Genomic DNA, 18,176 nt, shown 5'->3' with positions numbered 1-18,176 from the left:
AATTTTAAAGTGAAACCTCCCGTAGTTTGTGCACGGGCTTTCCCCCTAAAGGTAAACCTTGTTTGGGACCATTGTACAGCATAGGTATGATCTAGCAAGTTTGTAATGGGGGTATCCCAGAGGATCAGGACTACTTTGTGAAACAGAAGGAAAATATCTTGAAAGTAAGATCACTCCCACAAATGTAAGAAAATACAGATTTCAGAAACAAATTCAATGCCCATAAAATATCTGTTAAATTCATACAGCTAGGAACAATGGTACTACTCCTTAAAGCATCCATCAGAGCCAGAAATAGAAAAGAGAATGTGACATAGTAAGCCAGCATATATAAAACAAGGTGCCAAAATCTTCAGCTTCAGTTATTCTAAGGAGTAAAAAAGCTTCAATCCTTCTAAAGAGTTCTTAAAAATAAACAAAATAACACCTAAATGATGATCTATAATGAGATAATTTGGTGAATACATAATGTGTTAAATTCTTTGCTTTCCTGGAGCAGATTGACAGCCAGAAGCTAAACTTCAGAGAGCACGCTAAAGCCCGTGTTGATCACGGGGCTGAGATCATCACGCAGTCACCAGGCAGGTCCAGCGTGGCTTCACCACGCAGACTCAGCAACGTCTCATCCTCTGGAAGCATCAACCTGCTTGAATCACCCCAGCTTGCTACCCTCGCTGAAGATGTCACGGCAGCCCTTGCTAAGCAGGGCTTATGAATTTGCTCATTTCGCGTTGTATGAAGTAATAATATTTAGGCATGAGCTCTTGGCAGGAATGGGCTCAGAGCAGGTGTTACATTCATTCTTTACCATGTCTAAAACTAAGTCACATCCCAAGACTTGTAGTTACCATACAGTTAAATAAAAGGAAAAAAAAAATAATTAAATAGATGCAGAAATTGGCCTGATCTCCATTTACAACAGGAAGACACTGGCTTTATATGGGTATACAACTGCAGTATGTTACATTGGACAATTATTGTTGCTCTGCTCTGTCTTGCATGGAGTACCGTACTATGATAAAATGCATTTTTACCTTTCATGTGCCTGAAGGCCATCCACCTCTTTCTGAAGAGCCTTGTTAATATCCCAAGTTGCTCATTTCACTGTTCTGTTGACAGATGGGGAAATAAAAAAAGAAAAGTTGCCCATTGTAAGTTATTACAGGTTAAATTAACAGTCTGCTTACCAGAAAGAAGGGCATATAGAGAAATTCAAGTTTTAAAAAAAAAAAAAAAAAGTGTTATTTTGTATAAATGAGTAGAACAAAAGTTGGGTTAAGTTATTAACATTTTTTTGGGCCTGGTTAATTATGTCAGTGTATAGCTGAAAAGCCAATAAATTATTTAACTAATAACTAAAAATAGTTGAAAACATTTGAACCATGCTTGGGGAAGTGATGTAAAAATGCTGTTGAAAGCAAGCACGTCCACCCCAACAGACTTGTGTCTGATTAGAAAGTTGGTTAAGCGGCTAGATTTGTGTACACACCACTGGTTTCACATCCTTTCCATCTGTTTGATACAGTATTATAGATATATATATTTCTCTGTGGCCATTTGTGATATACCCTCCTCATATACTTGAATATTCTACTTCTTTATTCACAGTATCTGTGTCTCTTGCACCCTTTGGTGTTGCAATTTTAGGTATGTAAAAGTAGATGTTAGCAGGGGTTTTTTTCCCTATTCATAAGAATACATTTAAAAAAAAGGAAAATTTTAGCATGAAGTTGCTTTCTGTAACAACTAAAAGCCGTGACCCTGTTTTAGTGCCAGATGCAAGTCTCTTCTGTGATGCTAGAAAAAGGATTCCTTCCCTCTTCCCTTCCCTCCCTTTCTCCACAAAGCTATGATTTTTGTGGGGTCCAGACGTTTGTAAAAGGGTCTCCAAAGATGGCAGAGTTTGGATTATGGATTTTTTAACAATCCACAATAGTTTGGTTCTGGATTTTTTTTCTTTATTTCCTGTTTGTTTGGTTTTTTAAACTCCCATAGTTAACAGTGAATGTTAGATTTATTTATTTTTTTCTTTTGCTAAAGTTGAAACACAGAAAAAAAGTATTCAGATGTTGTTTCCACTCCTTTAAGTGATGTCTCATGTATACACTCAGGCACTCAGAAAACAGTGATAAACATAACAGAGATGCCTGTAAATTATAGTACGTGAATAAATAAAATGCGCTCCCTAGACTGGGTTGCCATAGCGATTCATCGATAGGTAGGCATCTTAAAATCTGAGCTGAGCAAAGTGGGATTATATCGACTATAAAAAGTATAAGAAAAAGTGTGCATAAAAGATAAAAGGCAGAGATATATAAACAACTGATCTAACGGAGTTACCTGTGAGAACTGCAACACTATTGTATGGACACTAAGAGAACACTGCAGGTAATATGGTAGTATTACTCATCAGCGGATAATAATCTGCTGATACTATATGTACAGTAGACATTATGAAATGACCAGTTTACATTCTTGCAGATTGTTTGATCTTTTCCTTTTGAAATCTCTTGACTAAACGTTGCACTGTCAGTTGAGCTATACTTGATACATGTATTAGGTTAACATTGTGTGTTGGAAGCTTTTGATCTGTTCTTTTTCCTTCCTAATGTGTGTGTGTGTGTTGGGGTTTGATCTGAAAAGACTCCTAGAGAAGATTTTTATGTCTGTGGAGAGGTATTCTAATAATTAATAGCACAGGATTCCCTGTCATTAAATTCAGGTAGTGAATGTACAGTTACTAGACAGTAAATACTCAGTGGACCAAAGGGGGATTTTGGCTAAGCTTTCACAGCAGTACAAAGAAGAACAAAATGGTTACATCTCTAAACATGTTACTGAAGATGAAGTCCTAACAGCCTCACACACAACATTTCAGCTCTGCAAAAAGCTTTTTCACACTATAAAGTACCTAATACTATTTGTAAGTCGGTTGTTATATACAAAGGACAGTGAGTTTAGAACCATGCTAAGTGCATCTGGAGGATTCTGATTTCTGCCTTCTATTTGTTATACTTTTGCTTAGAGTAATCCTAAGAATTCACATGGAAACAGCGTCAAGTGAGGTGCATTAAAAGCCTCTTCCCATTTTTCTCTTCTGAAAAATAACAGACAGAAAGAAAAAACAACAGTATTTATATCATGTTGCTCTGAACATGCTATCAATTAATATAAATTAGCCTTGCAGTGCTTCTTATTTTATGCCTTTTGCCAATGTGGGAGAGGGCCTGCGGTACTACTGAACCTCAGCTTCTCTGAGGCTGAACACCAGCTAGTGACAACAGTGTTAACTTGAGACTCAATTTTTTTTTTTATTCTGCTTTTAAAACTGACATGATGTACTCGTACTCTAGGAAATGAAGCTTAGTTAATCCACCTATGAGTCCAAAATTAGAGTGGTGTAACACACAGAGTCATTGATTTCATGCGTTAAAATGAGCTTTCTTGTCTTGACTCAAGCAAAGACCTTTGTAATCATAATCATCCTTCCATAGAAAGAATCCTAGAACGATGTGGAGTTAGATGGAAAGAAATCAAGAGTTTTGTGCTATCAAATAATAATTAAAAAAAAAACCAAGTTACATGACTCTATATGTTCACTGAAAAATGTCATATTAATCTTAACTTCTCAAGAAGAGTGTTGGTTTTAAAAACAATGGTTTTGTAAATATGTAATGCCCACTAAAGAAGATAGAGCCAGCTTCCTGGAAACTGCATCCGTTGTGTTTCTTTTCCACAGGCATGTTGAGCCAGCAGGTATGTTGGGTGCCTGAGACCCAACTCTGTAACAAAGCAGAGATAATCCAGACAAAAGGAATAGTGAAACCTTAGCTAGGGGAGAGCCCCAAATCAATAATCCATCAGGTTGTAGGGACAAGAGAAAAAGTGCTTCTGCCCCATCTGCAGAGTTCTGTTTCTATGTAACTATAAGCAGAAAGAAATCAAAGTTGAGCAAACCTCTGTCCAGCAACAATAAAAGAAAAACTAATACTGATGAGGGAAATTGTGTGCCCACAAGGGCTATTATATTTTCACTGTACAGCAGTAAATGGTATTACCCATTCAACACTCTGCTAAGGTACAGTAGTAACCTCATCATGACTGCTTACAAATCTAAGTGTGCCTATATACACGACCCAAAGGGAGTCGAAAGGCAGCCTGTGTGGACTACCACATGTGAGCAGAAGGTTTTTCTGTGCTGGACCAAATACCGTTTGAAACCCAAGTACAAATGGCCCTTCAAAGGCAAATGCCTTGAAGAGTAGATCATGTTTGCTATGAAAATCAACGCAGGTAGATTTCTAGCCTAGGTGTGTGTCGAGTTCACTCGCTAGTCAGATTGCTAAAGCAACTCCCTCTGCAACTCCAGCAATTCCCACTGCAGGAAGGTAAATTAGTTTCACACTTGGAAAAGTCAAGCGTGTAAAAGCCACTTCAACTTTAGCAAAGAGAAAAAGCCAACAAATAAACATGCTGTATGCTGGGATGTTAAGAAATACAGTCTGCTGTTACAAACCTGTGTTTTTTCTGATAATTCTAGAGCCTGTTACCATAAAAGAGGCATTTCTTGAATGGCTGGTGGTAGGTAGTTCATGTTTTTCAATCCGATTTGCAATTGTATTTGTTGCTGTATAGTGATTGTTTTGCAAAATAAAATCGCTTGTCATCTAACCACTTGTGTCTGTTTCCACTGTTTGTGACACAGCTCCTGCTACATTCAACCTCTGCGCGTCACTGCCCAGTGCGGAAAAACGTGTGATCCACCTGCTGGTAGTCAGTCTCGCCAGAAGCCAGGGCGGATGAAGTCGTATTTCTCAGCTAGTCCCCGTTACTTCTTGCCAAAAGAACCCGGTTTTACAGCTAGCGTCCTCTCTGGGCGGTACTATTTCCCTGCTTTGTGTGAATAGGTTACCGCGGCCTGCCCCCCGGGGTGCCAGCCCGGAGGCGAGGCTGAGCAGCACCCCGCACTGAGGCGATGCGCCCGCCGGGCAGGGGGTGCCCACCGCAGCGCCCGCCTCCCGCCCTCCTCGGCGCTCCCCCGGCTGCCTCGGCGCGGGGGCGTGCGAGGGCCTCGCCGACGGCCGCAGCCGCCCCTCCGGCGCCAGCGGGGGCTCGGCACGGGGTTGGGCCGCGGCTCCGCCGCCTTTCCCGCTCGGCTGAGCCGCGGGGCAGCCTGCCCGCCTGCCGGGAGCCGCTACCCGCCCCCCGGCGCCGCTACGCGACCCCCGCCGCGGGACTGGCGGCCACCCCGCTGCCCGGCACGGCGCGCGCGGCTAACGGCTGCCTCGCGCACGCAGCGGGGCGCGCGCGCTCCGGCGGGCTGTGAGTGGCCGCGAGGCCGCTAACGGTCGCTGAGCGGCCGGCGGCTCGGGGCGTGAGGGAGCGCGCGCCGCGCGGCCTCCCCTCGCAGCGGCAGGGGGCGGCCCCGGCCGGCCGCGGGGCGCTGGGCCCGGCCGGCAGCGGCAGAGGGGCGCCGCGGGGCCGGCTCCCCGCAGCGGAGCAAAGGTAACGGGAGCCGTGGGGGATGAGCCCCTGGGACCGTCCCGAAAAGTAACGGGGAAACGGCCCGAGGTCTGGGGTGCTGCTTGAAGGAGTTGGTTGGTTTGGATCCGTTGGCGGGTGCTTAAGCCCCTCCCGTAGCTCGGGTCAGGGAGAAGCGTAGTCCGTGTTGCAGGTGGAATGAAGAAATATTCCAGAAAGTGTCTGTGTGCTGGCCCGAGCCCCCCGAGCGGACCGGGTGCTCCCTCGGCCTTGTGAGGGGCTGTGCTGAGGGGAAACGCCTCCCCCAGGCTTTCCCGCCCTTGCGCTGCCAGCTCTGGGCCTGCTTAAGCAAGGCTGCTTCTGGTGCCCCCCGCTCTGGTGCCTGCCCCGGGAGGGGTGTGTGTCTCTGTGTGTGTGTGTGTGCAAGCCTGCGCCATGCAGCTGGAGGTGCAATGACACAGGTAAAATGAGCTTCAGTATCAGCTGCTGTGTGAGCTCTGCAGGGTTGGGTAGCGGCTAAGTGGGGACTTGCTAAGAGAAGAAGAATCCTCTGAGCATGGCTGGTAGCCTGAGCAGTAGGAGGGAGATAAACTGAGTACGCTGCCTTAAGTACCCTAGTCCCTGAGAAAGCTGGACTTTTCATGTAGTGCTGCAATATTCATAAATAAATACAGTCTAACTACCTGGAGGAATAATTAAGTGCTGTTAATTATCCATTAGAAGCACCCTCCTAAGGGTGCTTAGGCACAAGGCAGAACTAATGTATCATCTGCTAAAAGGGAAAGGATTAAGAGGTTGATAACAAAAGGATAAATCCTGATTTAAGCATCCGCAGCTAGAGCAATGGTTGAGGACAGCTCGTAAGAACCTGTTTCCTACTTGCAAACTGAATGAAGAGTGGATGCGATTTCTATGATCATTGTGTCTTACTAGCAACATGTGGTAGGTAATGTATTTTATAATTTGCTAGCAGATTGTGATGTTGGAGCACTGAGGTGAGTACAAGCTGTGAATAAAATCCTGGTTAACTACAGTGTTACTGAAAGCGAGGGAAGCCCAGGAATCCTGCTACAATGTTTGCTAGATGTAGAGAGGACCTGTTCACCCCGTGCCTATCACAGCTCATGGGGTTTTCCTTGCATTGTATAGGAAAATGATAGAAAATCCAGGTGAGTCAGTGACATGGATCAGATCAGAGTGGCAGGCAGAAGGCCTAACACCTACAGGTGTGTGGCCATGTGGAAGTCTGATGCTTTGAAGGTAAAAGACAGTGTGGCCCTGATGGAGGGGCTACCAAATCTGACTTGTGTGAGTGCCCTTGTTCTGGAGGGAGAAGCATGTGGTAGAGGCAGTTCTCAGCTCTCTGCAGAGTAACAGAGAGGAAGACATGTTTGGTAGCTCAGTAGAACAAGAGCTCCACACTTTCTTCTCCAGGAATAAGGTGAAAAATGTGTTTGGGTGTGGTGAGGTTTGGGGGGAGGTGGTTTGTTGTCCTTCATTTTTCCAAAACAAAGTAAAAGTTTTGCAGCTACCATCAAAGCAGTCACATCCCAGAGCTTGGAAAGTCCTGATGCAAGGGGTGGTATGATACCCTGACACTGAAGGCTGGATTTTTCCCTCCAGTCTTGTCCAGAGATGACACCCTCCCCCCCATCCCCCACCCCCCATGTCATCTCTAGGATTTTGTTGCATCTCTCCCTGCCTTATCTAATTAGAGCACAACCTGCACCTGTTATGTATGTAATTGCGATTAAATGGCTCTGTGAATATGATTTGTTGCTTGAACATTATGCAAAGGCAATAACTTGCTGTGCTGACTGTGGAGGATTTGTTTCTGCTCTGTTCGAAATAGGATTCTCAGATGCATGAGTGCTGTGCCATTCCCACTGACTTCAGCTAAATGTGGCCCAAGGATTAAATATCTGATTGTCCTTACAGAATCTGATCCAGCTAGACTAGAGCCTGCTCTTGCCCAAATTCATGTAGCAATATGAGAAAACCTGGTAGTTTTAAGAGTTCATTTATCCTTGTTTCTGAATGTATAGTTGTGCTTGAGAAGGGTTGACAAGAAGAGCTGTGAAAGCGACTTCTGAAGAACCTCAGTTGAAATGTTTTCATGCTGAATTAAAAATGCTTAAAGAAAAAAACAACTTTCCTATGTTTCTTTAATTTTCACAAAACACCTGGGAATGAGAGATTCAGGCCTTTGTTTTAACCCACCCCATATGTCTACCTTGTGTAGCTCATGACGGTGCAAAGAGGATGTATACAGTTGCTATGGCAAAACAGCAGCCTTTGACCCACTCTACACTGATGTAAATGACAGTGCACACTGTACTGCTAACGAAACAGCCCTCTGTGCTTGCTGTCTGCTGATGCTCTTGCTGTGTTCTACTGTAGTTACTTAACAAGGTCCAAAGACTTGCTAGAAAGAGAAGTGGATAGATGAAGGAATAACTTGCTTCTCCTTGACAGACCCATATTAGAAAGGGTAAAATGAGTCGTACCCATCAGTTACTGACTTTCTGTGACTGGCTGTCCCAAGAGAGAAGGGGTCTTCAGCATGGGTCCTTTCAGCCAATGATAAAAGCCTGCTGGCAGCTTATGGAGGACTAAGCTCAGCAGTGTGGCAAACAATTGTGTTTGTTCTCTGCTCTGGGGTGTACTGTTAGGACCTGTTTACGGCTTTGCTCTTGGAAAGGTGGCTGCACAACAGAATGGCTCGAGGTACTCCTGAGAGTTTGGATTATGGCTCTTTTTGCACAAAGAGAATAACAGATACATTAAAAGGTATGAATACTTAGGAGTGTGTTTGGCAGGGTGGGGGCTGGGGACTTGGAGAGCATCAGCATAGAAACAACTGTGTAGCTTGAAGTTCCCTGCTCTGGACACTTCTGTGTAGGGTGGAGGCTTCATGCTGAGGTTCTGCTCAGTGTTCCTGCTCTGTGGCATGCTGTCAGCTTTGTTTCTGGATCAAGACTGAATCCTACTGTGATGGATGTGTAAACATGACTGTGTGATGAGTAAAGTGGTGATCAAGCAGAATCAAGTGATCTGGGGGGATGTCAGACTGATGCTACCTATAGTAAAAGAAGAAATGGAAAAATAGTGTCGTGGGCATCTTTTGTGCCCAAGCAGTTGGGTGGGCTGGAATTGCTGGAGTAGAGCAGAGCCTAATGATGCCATCTCTGCTCTTCCCCATGCCTGCTTCCTGAAAGCAGTTACTCCTCACACTAGCCTTGATCTCTTTGCAGGCAGGCAGACCTGTGTTTCTGTGCCAGCCCAAGGTGCCAGTGTAGCCTAGTAAACAGAGCACAGGTTTTTCAGGACACCTTGTTGTTGTCCTACTATAATGACCTCCCTGAAGGGTTTGCTTCCTCTCTAACCCCACTGTAAGGGAAAGCTGGGGGGACTGATCTGGAGTATTTTCTCTTTGCAGTACCCACTGCAGTGTTAGTATTTATGTACAGTCAAATGCTGACTGCAAATCTGAAAGCAGAAGTTCAGTACAGAGATAAGTAAAATCTTCCAGGCTGTAAAGCTCCTCCTTCTCCTACACATGCAATTCCCAAGTTGTGAGCTGTTTCACTTCTATAACTTACATCGGTACAGATCACTTCAGCTTTGTATTCCCTTTGTGGTGAGTGGGTGTTGTCTCTAAAATGAAGGAAGAACAAAATTGATCTCTAGCCGCTAACTAATATAAACCACCTTTGCTGCCTCCTGGGTTTAGTGCTGGTCACAGCCAGGCTGGATTGGAGAATCTGAACCTTTGTGTCCGCAGGTCTTATGACAGTGCGGGCTGCTGGCAATCTTTTTGCTTTCTGATTTATTTTGCGTCAGAAGTTCTGTAACTTCAAACCTCTGTACAGAGGGATTTAGGTGTCTTTTATGGCTGTGTGTTGTTGGAGAGCAATACCCTGGACTCACAATGGCAAATTTGACTAGAACTGCAATTTGCAGTTAGGTTTTCAATTACTACAAAGTAGTAGCTGTGCCGTTTCCTCTCGGTGTCTGTTGGGCTACCTGAGCTCCACTTGCTAATGGCTGTGTGACAGAGCAAGGTGCTGGCTCTGCACAAAAAAAAGAGTAAGAAAAATAATACTGTACTTCAAAACTCTTTGTTTCTCCTGAAGAATCCTTCAGGAATGTAACAGAAAGTAGGGGTACTAGTGTATTGTCCTGCTTTCTGCGTTGTAGTTGGCACTGACAAGTATGCAGCTAGTGTGCAGTTGCTTCATGCATGCTCTGCTCCTCCTGCTCTGACTGAAGGAGAGGGTATTTGGATTCCCTTTGGAAGCTTGATGAAGTGCTGCTAGTGAGTTTCCAAACTCTGCTCTCTAGGACTGCCTCTGTTCAGGGGCAGCAATGACGTTTACCTGGGGAGGTTTGAAACCAATGCATGCCAATGTTTTCCTACTAAACTTGTTCTGGGGTTTTTTTGTGGAACTTTGTGTTCATGTTTTCATCCCTGTTTACCCATAAGCAGCTGCCTTGGACTGACCACACCAAGTGTCTCTGGTGTCCCTGTCAATCAGGAAAATTAATAGATTTTGGTTGTAGTCTGCAAGCAAGCTGCAGTGCTCTTTCGCTCTTGTGGGAATAATAAGTTTAGGCTTAGAGCAGCAAACTGGAAGCTATTTTAAGTGACTGTTCTTGAATGCAGGAATAAGGAGAGATACTGGTTTAAGGAAGAAGGGGGAAAAAAAAAAAAAAAAAGGAAGAAAAAACCAACCAAAAAACCCCCGCAAACTACATCTGAGCTGTGCTTACCAGTTACTGAGAGAATGCAAGTGTCTTAAATTCAGGCCAGTTCAATAACTAACTAAAATGCCTGATGGCACTAATTTTGAGAGTAAGACTATACAAAGCTTAAAAGAACAGCCAGGTAAACCATCCCTACCCTGCAATCCTGATCTCTGGCTGAGCCTTAGTAATTCTTTTAACTGTAGTGAAGCTATGAGTTCTAGTTATTGTGAATGTCTTTTTTAACGGATCAGTTCAGTTAACTTATTTTCTTTAATTGCAAATAGCATTGAATCTTTCTTTGGTCCTCATACTTCTCTTGCAAGAAGAGCATTTCTCCTGCTTGGTAATTACTAAAACTCCAAATAAAATTAGACTTCAGATTTGTTACTAACTGAAGTTATGCTTTATTCAATGATTTCATAACACATTACAGGACTGGAAAAAACAATTTTTTAAAAATACATTTATCACTCCTACTGCATTGTGTTTCTGTCTGACTCTCAAGAGGCATGCTGGTGGGAATTAAAACTCAAATTTGCTCTCCAAACAAGAAGACTTTGTATAAAAACTCCTGGACACATTCAGGAGTTGTGGAGTAGTTAAACTTCTTTTAATATGTACCTTGCACTTAGAAGCAATTTGTTTTAACGATCTTCTCTCTGTAGTTAGTTCTTATAATCTTGATTTCTGAAATCTTACTTTTTCCTGTCTGATCTCACTTAATTGAAGGAAAGAAAATAGTAATTAAAAACTTTCCTGAGCAAGCGAATCTTGTGAGTAAAGGCCTTACTTCTGTGCACTAGCAGAAAAAGTTACTGCTAGAAAAAAACCCAACCACACAAGACAAACAAAACCAACTGGTTTAGCATTTCAGCACTGCGGTTGATTAGTGATTTTAATCATTTAAAACTTCTTAGTTGCAAACATGTTGCTTAGTTTTTGTTTAACAGATTGGCTTCTAATTAACTGTCTTAATACTCCTTTTGAGCAAGAGGAGGATTTTAGCAAAATGTAGACCACATAGATTCCTGTTCTCCATGAGTGGAGTTGAAGATCAACCTATGTCACTGCAAGGAAGTGTTGGGTTGGGCACCAGAAAAAAAAAAAACATTATCCCAAGTGGGAGTAAATGCAGGTCATGAAAGTATTAGCACTGGGTTCTCAGAAAACCTGTTTCTCAAAGTGCCCATAGGAAAGGAAATACAGGTGTTGATCAGTTCAGCTCTAGTTCAAGGAAGGAATGACCTTGGTGAGTCTTTAAGTGCCCAATATTGAGTAGGAAGGTTGAAAGACAGAAAGAAATATGGCCTTGGCTTGTTGGAGCATCTCTCTTTAAACTTGCAATCGTTTTATATAAGCAATGGAATATCGTTTTTGGGGGGTTTTTTTGTGTGAAAAATTAACTGATAAGGGTGGACTTGCATTGCGTTTTCATTTTATTCTATTAATTATTTGTAGTAGTAGATGATCTTGTGATATCCTTAGGTATTTAAGGTGAGCTAGTCTAACAGTGACAGAGAAATATTTCCAGCAAACTTGACTCAAATATATATTCCTATTAGTCAAATCAGTCTGGTGCCTAGTTGGAAACACAAATCTGCTTTGACACTGGCCACCCTCCCCACCTGTTTGTCTCGACTCTTCGTAAGAAAAAAACGTGGAATAACTACCCAAAACTTCCCCTGCTCCTACCCCCAGCCTTCGCCTGCTTCCCTTCTCCCCACTCTTGAGACGAACGAGTGTCTCCCCGTTTAACAGCCCTGCTCCGTGCTGTACCGGGCGCCGGGGGGGCTCCTGCCTTTGCAGACCCCGGCCTTACAAACCTCAGGTGAGTCCCCGCCACCAGCACCTGGAAAACCCTCCTCGGTCCCACCCCGCGGCGGCTGGCGGGGGTGGGGTGGGGGGGGCGCAGCTCGGCCAGACCCCACCCGGCCCGCAGGAGCAGCCCCTTCGACCTCTCCCGGCCCGTGCGGTTCTCGGCTGCCCCCCGCATCCCCCTCCCGCCGCGGGGCTGTGGCGGTTTCGCAACTTTCCGCCGGTGGGGCGGGGACGCAGCGGGCCTGTTGCTCGGGGCCGGGGAGGGCGGGGGCGGCCCGGGGCGGGCGGGGCGGGGGGGGGCCGGGGTCCACCGCCCCCCCCCCCCGCCCCGCCCGCCCCGGGCCGCCCCCGCCCTCCCCTGTCACCGCCTGCCGGCGCGGCTGGCGGTGCTGGGAGCTGTCCACAGAGGGAGGTGCTGAAGGCAGGGAGGAAGCAGAGGGACGCGGACATCTTCGCTCCCCTAATTTCCTCCCTGCCTTCTTGCAGCCATTTTGCACCAGCAAAGCTGAAGGGAGGTGTGAGGGGGCGGGGGGGGGTGGGCTGCAGAGGATGAAGGGAAGAGGGTAAAAGAGTTACGGAGAGGCAGCCATGGGAGAGCCCGACCGGGGTGTCTGCTAAGACTGGCTCGCAGCGGCAGCTGTCATCAGCATCATGGTGAAAAGGAAAAGCTCAGAGGGACAGGAGCAGGAGAGCGGCCGTGGCATCCCTCTACCCATCCAGACCTTCCTATGGAGGCAAACCAGGTGAGAGCAGCAAGCCCTGGGTACTTGGGATGCAGCTGCAACAGGGCAGTGGAAGTGGGGAGGGGGGGCGGTGGGCCAGCTGCTGCCCAGTGGCGGGGAGGAAGTGGTTATCGCAGCTGCAACATGAAGGCTTGAAACAAGCTCTTCTCTTTGCACTCAATATAGAGCTATCTGTGTGCATTGGGGATGGGGGAAGGACTGGAGGCAGCTTAACCTAGTGGCAGTCCCAGGCAGCTTCTTGATTTGACTTTAAAACATCCATGTGTATATGTATCTGTGCAGCTTTCCCCTCCTCCCTGTCCCGTACATCCCCCCCACCCCACCCCCCACTTTTAAGAGGACTCCTGGAGCTTTGGCACCAGAAGCAGCATCCCTCTGCGCTGCACCAGACTGGGAGGTTTGCTTGTGTCTGTAATTGCAGCCGTTCTGGAAGTGTAATCTATGCTTTGAGAGGTCAGCATGCAAACAGATGCGTCCCAGTCTCACCTTATTTCATTGGATTGCAGACTAATGATGTGTGAGGGGCAGGCTGAATGTGTGGCTGAGGTTTCATGTTCCTTGTGAATCCTGTCTATCTCCTGTCTCAACAGCATCCTAAACTGAAAACATTGCAGTAGGGGTGGGGGGGGTGGGGGGGCAGGTTGGAAGGTTTGAAGGTTGTGGCTCTCATTTAAGGCCTCAGTCACAAACCCCCTTTATTCCACAGTTTCAATGTCCTCAAACAAAACAAAACAAAACAAAACACACCACCCCCCAAAAACCACAAACCAGTAATGCTGCAATAAGGTGACCTGATTATTCTTTTTAATATTTAACTCTGATCCCGTTATGGAGAGGAATGACAGTAGAGGGTGGGTATTCTCTACTTACAGGGTACAGGCCTGCGTTTCATCGTAAGCCTTCCACATCGGCAGTTATGTAGGAAAATACTTAATACAAAACTGGCAAATGGCTTAAATCTGGCTTAAAATAGAGGCAAGGCAAATTTCAGTAATATTTAACACATTTTAAACAGAATGTATTGAAAATCTTTCACTGAGGTAAAATGGCTGAAAACTGTCTGATGGAAGATTTTATCCATGGGGAACAGGACTTTTCTTAAGGGTGGATTAACTAACTTTTGGCATATCAATGTGGGTACTTATGTCTTCTAGAGAAGATAACAGCATTTTGTCAGATGTCAACAGGTATCTGAACATTGTTTTGGCCTTATGTCTCCCTTTATGTTAAGTTTCTCAGCCTTTTGTCAACCTTCTGACATGAGAAAAATCCTAAAAATGAATATGCAAAATCCATGCTTGAAGTAGTGGATCTCTAACACTTTTTCTCCCTTCCTTCAGTGCATTTTTAAGACCTAAACTGGGGAAACAATATGAAGCTTCCTGTGTGGTATGTACATGTCTCTCTTTTTCAACTCTTATTAGTAACTAACTTTTCATGCAACTTGATCTGACCACTGTGGCTTATTGTCCAGCTTCTCAGCTTATGCCAGAAGTGGATTTAGTCCATTCAGCTCAATTTTGTACTCTTATCACATGGAGGATGTGAAATCTTTTCCCATCTAGAGAATTTGGATATCATGCACCTCTCTAGACACAACAAAAATATATTGATTTGGACACTAGTAACTGAACAAGTTAGTAATTAAATAAAGTAAGTAATGGTATGAGCAGACTGATCTATGACAATCTGGGTCTAAACTTGGGGTTCATCGTGTATGTTTTCAGATGAGATTGATGTATTTTCCGTTTGCGTTTACTGCCGTTTTTTCAGACTTAAAATATTAGACATCTAAATATTACTAGCAGGCTTTAAACAATACTTTCACCATTGTGTAAGATGAAAATACCTCCTCCACTGGAAAATACATGGAGCATGTCTTAGCAGCATAATTAAAGAGAAATTATTATGCAGATACTAATAACTCTTGTTTCTATTTCAAATGAAACCTCAATCTACTATCTAAAGGGAGGAGAAAGGGAAGGCATGCAGCAAGTTCAGCGAAGATGGGTGCCTAGGCAATTTCTGAATTCCTTGAACTGTTGCTGATCTTTGGATAACTTAAAGTACATTAAGCAGTTGCAGCCAAACTTGACAGACTGGAAAAACTTGGTCTGGACATGTATCTTAATAGTTTAAAGTACTTAGGTCTCTCTGCAGCAATCTTCTGACTTCTCACAAGATATTAAGCTGGAGAAGCCCTAGCTGCTGCTGACTAATTTTCTTCTAAGAAATCCATAAATTTTTCAGGGTTATTGCTAGATACCACATACTAATAGAGGACTGCTGGCTTACTGTGTTGGTGAGTAAAGTATTTTGCAATTCTGGCACATGGAGCAAAAAGCATCATCACTGGTTTATACCATTGACAGTTCCTGGTTGTTCAGAGACTGGAAAATGGAGCTTGTTGCCTTATGTCCTTTACCAGAAATCTCAGTACCATGCAGGAACCATGCCTTGAAGCACCTATAATTTGAGGTTATGGCCCCACCTGTGAGCTAATGACTATTACTGTTGGACAGAGGGACAGAGCTTCTTTCTCTGTTGCATTCTCTGTGATGTACCTATCTGTCTCTGATTTCCTTGCACTTCGTGCTGTGCTGTTGGCTTCAGGTCTTCCTCTATGTCCCCAAGGCTGATTCTAAAGCAGCTTTCTTCTATGAGGACTTAATGGAATTTTCTAAGTGTGAAAAAAACCCCAAACCCCCAAACCCCACCAAACAACTCCCCAAAACAAAAGAAAAGTTGTCACAAAAAAAAAAAACCCAACCAAAAAACAAACCCAAAACTTGACAATATAAATCATAAACTTCAGCTAAGGGAAAGGGAGCACTGGAAAAATGCATTTCACAAAGATCCAATCCATTTCCACCCCTTGGATGAAGGAGAACTTGATTCTTCTCCGATTCTTAATGTAATCATTAGTTAATGAAAAGTGAGGCTTAGTTTTGAGTAATTGGTGGGATACAGCCTGAGCTGCTGCATCTGCCATCTTCTTTTGCCCAACAGTTTCCTGTCCCTGCCAATGCACCGGAATTTTTGCCCGTATCAACACCTTCCATGTTATTCAGTGGGGTAGCAGAGTGCTGCATGCATGGGTGAGACAGGGTTTCTGGAAATTGTCAGGTAGCTGGCTTGTCTTCTGAAACATCAAGCTGACTATCTAACACGACTGTATTGACTAGTGTGCCTAAAAATACCGTGCACCTGTTATATGACCTGTCCTTTTAAAATTCTTTAGCTTGAATTGTTCTAGGCATGTCTATTGGCAGTTAGCTGTCGGACAACGTATATGTCACCACATTGTACAGTATTCTATTATTATTATTGGCTTTAAACTTCCTGCAGTAGAATTTGCTGCATATTGAACATTGAATAAGCAGATGCTGGAGGCCTGGATTCAGCGAGTACAGCATCTGGTCTGCAAGAGCAGGCTGCATTGCTTCTTTGAGCTTTTCTTTATACCGTAATACTTAAGGAAAAGCCTGGACCATTCAGTCCCTTGTTTTCCTTACCTGAACAATGACACAGACTTCAACTGGTGTATGAATAACAGCCTTTAATCTGAAGATAAATTCCAGCCCCCTGCACGTTCTCTTACACTGTCTAAATGCTCATGTGCTTTAGTATGAAATTAATGTTCTTCCTTCTCCCCATTCTAAAGTTCTTCCCCGACACAATGTCATTTCTAATGTGCATAAGTCGAAGCTCTAAATGACCTCACATCTATGAGAGTGCTGTACACAGCTAATGTATTTTTTGGGGGCGAGGGTAAGGGACTCTAGGATATGCTTTAAATTCTTTTACTCTAGATTGCATTGGGCATGGAAGAACCCAAAGGTTTTCACAGGGATCCTGTAAATTCAAACTTTACCTTTTTCTGGTTTTGTGTTTTTTTTTTTTACTTGTTTTTTCAAACACAGCGATATGTTTTGTTGTTATGAATGATTAAAAGATAGATACAGAACAAAAAGAGGCCACCTTTATTTTCTCTAGCCAATGGACATGGTTGCGGAAAACAGAATTATTTAACACAGGAATTTTGTGTAAGTGAAATGCTTGGTATCTGTTTTCCCTTGTTTGTCAGTGTTTGTACTATTACTACATTTAGTAAACAATGGAGCCTTACCGTCCCTTGTGCTATGAACTCCTAGATTAATGTTTTAGATTTTTCCAGGAACTCTTCCCTACTTGGGGGACCTTCCCCAGACTAACAATACTGTCTGCCTGCATTTCAAGTTCTTTCCAGTCAGTCTGAAGCGACTTTAGCAACGGTTTCTGCCTTCCACCGTGATGCAGCCTCAGCTTTGGAAGGACAGGACAGTAAGGTTCCCTCCAAGGACAGAAGTCCAATTCAAGAAGCACTAATAGTCTCTGTGTCACTGCCAGGGTCCTTCTGTACATACACTAGTCTAAGCACTGGGCCCTGATCTCCTAGATAATCTTTTTTGGATGGTTTAATTTTTTTCAAGTGAGATCCTTTAGGGCTACTTCCCCGGAGGAGACTTGCAGCTTATCTGGCATTCCTGAGAGGATGGAACAAGGGTGTGCTGAGATTCCCAAGGTCCTGGCTGTCCAGTGGGGGCTAGGGGCCTGGCTGAGCCCTTGCTGCCTTATGCAGTTTGCTGCAGATATGGCTACCCTGGCCTTAGAGCAGTGGAATTCCATGCAACTTGAGCAAAGCTGTCTAGAAAACCATGGCAAAGCCCAGCTGGAATCTGCTCTGTCCTGTAGTGCTTGTCTAGGCTTCTTCAGGCAGCTACCTGTTCCCATTCCAGCAGCAGTGACATACAGGCTGACCCCGGTCACAGAGCGTTTGACAGCCCTCTGGTTCCTGGTGGAGAAGAAGGTAAAAGGAGAACAGCAGCAGTGGGAAGGCAGCCAGACAAGACTGACCGCCACTCTGTGAAAACAGATGGCATCACCAGGCTAAAAGGGAAAATGCTTGTGGAAAGTGGCCCCGAGGGAGCTGAACACACACACACAGTGTGCTGCTGAAAGGGACTGCCCTTTCTCTAGCCAAGGCATAACAGTGACTTCCCTTGCTACCACCTTGGCAGGTGTTCCTTATCCTTTGACACATGGGGTGTTGCAGGCAGGGACAAGCCTGCTCTAAGTAGGGAACTGTTTTCTTAGCCAAGAAGAAGCCCTGAGGCTGCAGCTCCAAACATACCCATAGGCATGACAATATCTCTCTTCTAACTGACTTACAGGGAGCTTACTTCTGACATTGTTATTCAGCCTTCTTATTGAAGCATGTAACTCCTCTCAGCTGTAGCAGCAATTGCTTAGTTCTTGTGGGGTGAAAATTAGGTCTTTCATCTTAATGTCTGTATATTCTCTGTAGCAGGTCCTGGAATTTAGAGTAGAGCCATAGCAGACTAA

General features: G+C 44.5%; 2 protein-coding genes across 41 annotated transcripts in view; both read left to right on the top strand.

Moving 5' to 3' along the window:
• The window catches only part of MAP2 (microtubule associated protein 2), a 235,665-nt gene extending 230,994 nt beyond the window's left edge, over window positions 1-4,671 (top strand). For 33 of the 40 annotated variants that reach the window (XM_055812584.1, XM_055812576.1, XM_055812599.1 and 30 more), the window contains one exon: window positions 500-4,671. In XM_055812584.1, coding sequence (XP_055668559.1) covers window positions 500-715 — 216 coding nt within the window. In that variant the 3' untranslated portion in view covers window positions 716-4,671. The remainder of the gene's footprint in view (window positions 1-499) is intronic. The other 7 variants (XM_055812608.1, XM_055812607.1, XM_055812606.1 and 4 more) reach the window with 1 other exon arrangement.
• A 7,939-nt stretch (window positions 4,672-12,610) lies between these two features.
• The window catches only part of UNC80 (unc-80 homolog, NALCN channel complex subunit), a 129,877-nt gene continuing 124,311 nt past the window's right edge, over window positions 12,611-18,176 (top strand). Inside the window, exons 1-2 of the mRNA XM_055811761.1 lie at window positions 12,611-12,791; window positions 14,132-14,180. Of these exons, the coding sequence (XP_055667736.1) occupies window positions 12,700-12,791; window positions 14,132-14,180 (141 nt within the window). The 5' untranslated portion in view covers window positions 12,611-12,699. The remainder of the gene's footprint in view (window positions 12,792-14,131; window positions 14,181-18,176) is intronic.

The sequence above is a fragment of the Falco peregrinus genome, chromosome 8 (genome assembly GCF_023634155.1).
Source record: "Falco peregrinus isolate bFalPer1 chromosome 8, bFalPer1.pri, whole genome shotgun sequence".
NCBI lineage: Eukaryota > Metazoa > Chordata > Aves > Falconiformes > Falconidae > Falco > Falco peregrinus.
Note: the sequence above shows the minus strand (reverse complement) of the source record. Positions and strands in the feature narration are given on the sequence as shown.